General features: G+C 37.8%; 2 protein-coding genes across 3 annotated transcripts in view; one reads left to right on the top strand and one right to left on the bottom strand.

Moving 5' to 3' along the window:
* The window catches only part of LOC138965239 (uncharacterized), an 81,460-nt gene that overhangs the window by 40,870 nt on the left and 33,090 nt on the right, over positions 1–7,500 (bottom strand). The gene's annotated exons all lie outside the window — the stretch shown is intronic.
* The window catches only part of LOC138965666 (clotting factor C-like), a 30,833-nt gene that overhangs the window by 7,368 nt on the left and 15,965 nt on the right, over positions 1–7,500 (top strand). The window contains exon 4 of the mRNA XM_070337840.1: positions 5,550–5,583. Within this exon, the coding sequence (XP_070193941.1) occupies positions 5,550–5,583 (34 nt within the window). The remainder of the gene's footprint in view (positions 1–5,549; positions 5,584–7,500) is intronic.

The following is a 7,500-nucleotide window of genomic DNA, read 5'->3' as shown; positions in this document are numbered from 1 at the left end:
AGTCACGTTCACATAAAATTTGAGCCCGGTCACTTTTATAGTTTCCGAGAAAAGCCCAACGTTAAGTTGTGTGTTGCCGAACAGAAAAGGCTAGTTATCTCCCTTGTTTTTCTGATAACGTTCGTAAAAGGCTACAGATGTAAATACTTTGATGTAAAGAATAATCCTACAAAGTTTCAATCACATCCGATGAACTTTGTCAAAGATATAAAATGTCTAATTTTTCCTTTGACGCTGACCTGTGACCTTGAAAAAGGTCAAAGGTCAACGAAACCATCGTTAAAGTGTAGAGGTCATTGGAGGTCACGACTAAACAAAATATGAGCCCGATCGCTTTGATAGTTTCCGAGAAAAGTCCAACGTTAAGGTGGTGTCTACGGACGGCCGGCCGGACAGACTAACACTGACCGATTACATAGAGTCACTTTTTCTCAAGTGACTCAATAAAACCAACGACAAACAATACAAAAAGCTCCAGCTCTGCTTCTTCACCAGTCACAGACGCATTGCGTTGTTCAGCTTTCCAGAAATATATTAACTCAGTCAGAACCGGCTTCATGAATATTTTATTTCAGGAAAAAGTCAATCGAATCTACACAAAAAAAGGTTATTGCGTTGTTCTGTCTTTGAGACTGTACCACGTAATATTGAGCTTCTAGAAGAAACATGTCTGTGGCATAGTTTGACCCAACAGATAGAGAAGTCAACAGAGGTATTCTGCCGTCAGCAGCTTTATTGCTGTTTTGAATTTGATCTTGCATAATTTTATTACATAATTTTGCAACACACAAAGAAATCGTGATTGAATATTTTACGCAAAATTGAATAATTCACAAACATGTTTGTATGAACAAATATTATTTTAAGAAAATATGAGTGTGAGGATGGACGTATTTTGAGTGAAGTAGCAGAAATTCTTTTTAAGTTCTTTAGCTACATGCACACGTTCTGTTAATTACGTTCTTAGCAGGGAGATCCAGATTAATAATACTGCTGTGACAGGTTGTGGTTTCCATACACACTTTGAATACAGGAAAACAAAAACAAAAACACAGTTAAAAAAAATGTGCACATAGGATTAAATCATTAAAGTGTACAGAATAAAAGCAACATATGTACAAAAACAAATCTCGTGGTTCTCTTGTCAAACCCACTGTAGTAAGCACAGAATAGGAGAGAAGACTTTGGAGAAGGTGGCTTTACCTACTGAAGTAAATGATCAAGAGGATTCTAAGCATCCAGTGCTAAAGCTCTCAAATCACAAGACATACACACTTGTTGTGGCTATTCGAACTGTTGATTTAAAAAAAAAAACATACCTACAAATTGAAAACATCTATTACAAAATTATGTATATTGTATGGATCTGTCTTTGTAAAATATACTGTACAGAAAATTTTAAATAATCTGCACAAAAATCTCGTGGTTCTCTTGTCAAGTAGTAGGCACAGAAAAAAAACCAAAAAACCCTGTGTTTTGTCTTGTAAATTATACTTTACTAAATGTGTACAGTATTCTAAGAAAAAAAAGTCTTCCTTTTTATCATATCAATTGCCTCCCTTGAATTTTATTTGTAAAATAACTCTGAGAAAAAAAAGCTTTCTACTTAAAAGCAGTGCAATCAAGAAAATGGGTACAACCTGTGTGTATACCTTTATTCCTTATTCTTTTTATTTAATTGAGGATGTCACTACGCAGTTTTACTGATTTAAAAAAAATTCGCTTCAAATTATCTCCCTTGAAGAAACACTTCTTTTTACAATTAAATTTTGTTTACACGAAGAGGTAGTTTTAAGGGTATATATACAAAAAAACAATATTGCAACCTTAGATGTATTTACATTTGGACTAATTCCATTAAAAAAAAATTCAAACTATAAATGATAAATCAAAATAAAACAGATTTTGGGGCTGTACACAAGCTAATAGGATTAAACACGAAAGTCGTACCCAAGAATCGTCAAATACTTTTGCTAACAGCTATACTTAAACATAAGAAAATATGATCTGCATCTCTTGTTATGAAGATGATGGCACTGGTCCACCGAAGTGCATGCCATATATGCTTTACTGTGCGCTCTCCCTCTCAATGGTCTTTCTCTGGCTGACTCGATTCTGAGGAGATAAAAGAAAACACATTCAGTACAAGCTGTAAAAAATAACAACAAAACTAGTATTACTTAAAGTAGCTGCTGGTTTCTGAGTATTTGATTGAAGGCCCAATCCGACTTGTAAGAAGTTTGCCCGACTGTCGCAGATTTGGTCAGGTATGGAGTAAAATCATGCCTCAATTTGGTAACATACAAACTGCAATATTCTAAGGCTGTGAGTGTGAGAATACATCGGTGCCACTTTTTGACTCACATGCGAAGCAAAAGTGAGTCTATGTACTCACCCGAGTCGTCCGTCCGTCCGGACGTCCGTCCGGAAAACTTTAACGTTGGATATTTCTTGGACACTATTCAGTCTATCAGTACCAAATTTGGCAAGATGGTGTATGATGACAAGGCCCCAAAAAACATACATAGCATCTTGACCTTGCTTCAAGGTCAAGGTCGCAGGGGCCATAAATGTTGCCTAAAAAACAGCTATTTGTCACATTTTTCCCATTTTCTCTGAAGTTTTTGAGATTCAATACCTCACCTATATATGATATATAGGGCAAAGTAAGCCCCATCTTTTGATACCAGTTTGGTTTACCTTGCTTCAAGGTCAAGGTCACAGGAGCTCTTCAAAGTTGGATTGTATACATATTTTGAAGTGACCTTGACCCTGAACTATGGAAGATAACTGTTTCAAACTTAAAAATTATGTGGGGCACATGTTATGCTTTCATCATGAGACACATTTGGTCAAATATGATCAAGGTCAAGGTCACTTTGACCCTTATGAAATGTGACCAAAATAAGGTAGTGAACCACTAAAAGTGACCATATCTCATGGTAGAAAGAGCCAATAAGCACCATTGTACTTCCTATGTCTTGAATTAACAGCTTTGTGTTGCATGACCTTGGATGACCTTGACCTGGTCAAGGTCACATGTATTTTGGTAGGAAAAATGTGTAAAGCATGTGAGTCGTATGGGCTTTGCCCTTCTTGTTAAAAACTTTCTTTTTGTGTGTGCGCATGTTTTAGTGCCAAAAATGAAGAGGCCGAGTGCTCTCTCTGCAAAACTTGTGTGAAGCTTCAGAGCTCTATCAATGGTTTGAAAGAAAAAACATACTTTTCCATTTTTGACGTTCTTGTTCCCTTCCCTGTGAAATTTACTGTCCGTAGGTTACCGGATTTTGTTAATGTCCGTGAAAACCTCAACTATTCATTGCTGAGTGCCTAGTGATAGCTATCCCCCCCAACGACCTAGCACTGCTGAATCCTGATTCTTCCCATTGTTTGATTCTGTAATGAAATTGTGTAGTTGGTAGTTATGTGAGCTTCTTCTTGGAGGGGTGGGGGTGGGGGGGGGGGGTGCTGGTTGGTTGGGTTTTTGGGGGTTATTAAACCATCAGATTAAAAAGTAAGACTTCATTGTAATGTGCAGATATTTGTTCAGGTGCCCACCATTTTCTATGTGAAAACATGTTGCTAACTAACATGAACCCAACCATAAAACGTGATGTAGGTGAGTAGCCCATCTAGAAAAAAGAACCTGTTCTAATTCGGAATTAGAACAGGTTCGTTTTTCTAGATGGGCTACTCACCTACATCACGTTTCATGGTTGGGTTCATGTTAGTTAGCAACATGTTTTCAAATTCTCATCAGGCAATCACGGCTGACACTAAACACAGAACAGGTGGGAGAGACATAATTCAATTTACTCACCTTTCTTGCATTGTGAGACTGGCCATATGAATCTGCTGAAGTAGTTCCTGCACATATTTAATCAAATATTCATCTTAATAACGTGTTAATATCGCTTGTTCTAGCAAATCAGACTTGACAGTTTTCTGATGGCTTGCACAATTTAAGAGCTTGCCTGTCCCCAATCATTACAATAAGAAACAACATCTAGTATGCAAGTATTTTCAGGGTATGAAGGTTTTAATATAATGTCGGTTCTTCTGGGGGCATGGAGAAACACCTTACACAAAGTAGAACATACACAACAAATTTCAAACAATTGAGGTCACACCATAGTTTTACTCACAAACAAACAACAGCAATACAATAAACAGTCTGCAAACGCCTACATGTTGTCTACACTAGGTATAAAGAAACAAAGAAGCACATGAAGACGGGCTTTGTCAAGTAGACCATTATAGCGAATGAGCAACAGCTGATGATCCAGACCACCAAATTGACATGATTTCCCCTTATTCAGTTTGTGATTGTAGTCATATTGACGATGCATGACTTCAATTTTTCAAAGTAAGTCTATTGGTGCCTTTACGGATACATTCATTGTCACAATTACGACATGCTAATGTCTAACCTGGGTAAACTTCAATTCATGACTTTTTTCAAACTGGCATAGAAATTATGAGCATACCAGAATTATTTTCCTGTTAGACTGTCTTCTTCTTTTTCTTCTTCTGCGTTTGATATTCAATTCATGGCTGTCATATCGTCAGGTCAGTGGCTGCCATGAAGTCTGCAGTCTTCAGTGTCGGACTGTCAAATTAGATGATATTGTAAAGAAAGTAAGTAACATCTCATGATATTCTAACTTCAATTACATCACCTGTCTCACAGTCTGCCTCTTTAAAAATTAATGAATAATTTCAGTAACATAATTTTTGGGTAAAAAATAAAAAGGTATGAGAAATAATCCTTACTTTTTTTGTAATAACCCTTACCACCAATTGTTTTATTTCATTTCCATTTTAACAGATTTAGCACCTCTCCGAAAGCCAGAAATACACTTTAAATCCCACGCCCCCCCCCCCCCCCCCCTACATAAACTAATTAAATAACTAATTAAGGAAAAAAATCCTTACATCATAAAAAGTCAGAACCACCAAAACCACCCCCCCCCCCCCTCCCACCCATCCAATAAAACCTGAATACAAAAACACTTCAAAATAAAAAATGAAAACATTTAATTCCACTTACAAAATATAAAAGTTGTTATGCTTTATTTTCATTATCTGTTTACAAACACATAAATTGCTGTGCAAATCTTTTTAAAAACATCAATGCCTGAGACACCAGTAACCTGTTTATATTGTTGACCTTGTAGCTTTTCAGTTTAAGAGGCTGTTCTGGAATCTGCACTAAAGTCAAACATAACCATGAATACCGTGGGAAAAATATTACATCACCAAGACCGAAAAAATAACACCAACCGACACTCCTCACCCTTATTTCACCCACTATGCCAACCCAAAGACTGGAAAATAATAATCAAATACAGAATGAACAAAAATGCTTGATTTCATTTCTTCAATGATAAGTTGAAAATCTTCATTCTTCATAATAATGTTATTAGCATAATGTGTAATTGCCACAATTTACAGAGTTTAATTAAAAAAAAATGATGCGATAAAAATCAAAGTGAAAACATTTGTTTTTATACTGATACCTTATTTACCTTGTGGCTTGTGTGCCTCAGGTTTAGGAGCGGCTCAAACGTCCTCTGCTCCTCAGTCTGCAAGAAATTAAGCGATGGCCTGAAGGAGAATAGAAAAAGATCCTTTGTCAGCACCCTGTGTATGTGTGTGGGTGGGTGTGTTAGATAAATAGGTGGGGGGGGGAGGTGCAATAGCTACCACGCCTAATGCAGTCTGCAAAACAAGTGCAACACTTCTACAGAGCTTTTATGATACAAACTACAAAGCTTCAAATAAGAAACACATTACAATCAAATGAAAGCTGAGCCTGTCATTGCAAAATAAGGAATATACAACAATCCAGTGGCATGTAAAATATTGTTCCTTCAGAAAGATGGCTCTGACAGCAGAAACAATTTAACTTGAAGTTTGAGTCCAAAATTATTTCTCTACATTAGTGAACGTACTTGCAGTAATACCCCTCACACATGAACTATTCACAGACTGAATAACAGTGTGTTCCCAATGTTGCTTCCGTGTATCGGTTAGATCCATCTCGGTTAGATCCATCTGCAGAGTACGGATTGTCATCCGTTTAATATTAAAAAGGAAAAACAATCAGAACTTGTCATCAGTGATCAACCTACCTTGCAAGAGTGGGGTGAAACACTCACTTCCTGCCAACATGTCTGCAAAAAAAAGAGGAAACAATACCAATGGAAGCTTAAAATGGTTCTTTTGTTCAATATGTGTACACGTGCTTCATTTCTGGGGTGAAAGTGTAAAATATATTGATGGATTGATAGAACAATATTGCCTCAAGTTCACCGCACCAAAAAATACTTATCAATCAACATTGTCATCACTCGATCAGCTGTTCCATCTCTTTCATAAGTGTGTGTGTGATGGTGTGAGCGTGTGTGTGTTTGTGTACGTGTGTGTGTGTTTGTGAACAAGCGTTGAAAAACGTATGTTTACCTTGCTCTAGATCTACCGACTTTCGTAGGCGGAGATTTCTCTGCCGTGACAGCGGCTTCGTTTCCCTGGCAGAATTCAACATCTTGTACAGATCTGCCGGTGATTTTCATTTCCTCCGCTTCTAGAGTCACTTGATCCACAGATTTAACGAACATTGAATGTTCTTTTAGTTCTTGTGACGGAAGTAAAATCAAGGAATTAAGTGGGCATTCCTGAGCCCTCTGCTGGCTTCATGTCCACAAAGTAAATCGCACAAACTTGCAGGGTTTGGGGGGTAGTTTATTACTTTGAAGAAGAACAGCTAGTCGTCGCTGCCCGTTCAGCATTCTTCGCGCGACTTTTGTTTTGCAGAGGAAGGCATATGCAGTTTTTTTCCTGATGAATGTTGCCAGGGTGCACAAACTGAGAAAGCATTCCCGATTTTCCACAATTTTCTACTTCTTTACAGTCTTTTGCACAACATGATTTATAACTGCCGGTGTACGTCTAATTCATGATGCCAACCAGCTGGGTCAAAAGTTACGTTCGAGAAAATACTCGTTGAACTAAGTTCCAAACGAATGTCAAGGCCAGTTCTTGACTGGTTTTGAACTGAAGTTGGGCTCCAAATGAAAATAAACACTTCCTCCAGCTGCGCGACCCATTGATAACAACAGTTGGAACTGGTAGGAAGATGAACAGGTCTTGCGAACTGGCTACACACTGTTACGGTTCAAGTTTAAGTTCAAAGTAAACACTCAACTGAGGTTGCAGGTAATGGCGGACTTGACTTCCTTCATAACCAAATATCACTCTTCTGACAAAAAAACGCAAATGCTATGTTAAACCGGAAAATACGTAAACCGGAAAAGGAAGCGCATCAAAACCAAAATGGCAGCCCCCATGAAATACGAAAGGTCACGGAAAAAAGTCGTGAATAGCGTTCACGGGATACCTCCAGCTTCGCTGGGATAATTAAGTAGATGTGCAACGCCAAGGCACTGCATACCCCAGCGAAAGACAAACCTCTCTCTTACTCTCTCTCTTTCTCTCCTC

The sequence above is a fragment of the Littorina saxatilis genome, linkage group LG4 (genome assembly GCF_037325665.1).
Source record: "Littorina saxatilis isolate snail1 linkage group LG4, US_GU_Lsax_2.0, whole genome shotgun sequence".
Lineage (NCBI taxonomy): Eukaryota > Metazoa > Mollusca > Gastropoda > Littorinimorpha > Littorinidae > Littorina > Littorina saxatilis.
This window is presented reverse-complemented; position numbering and strand designations above follow the sequence as displayed.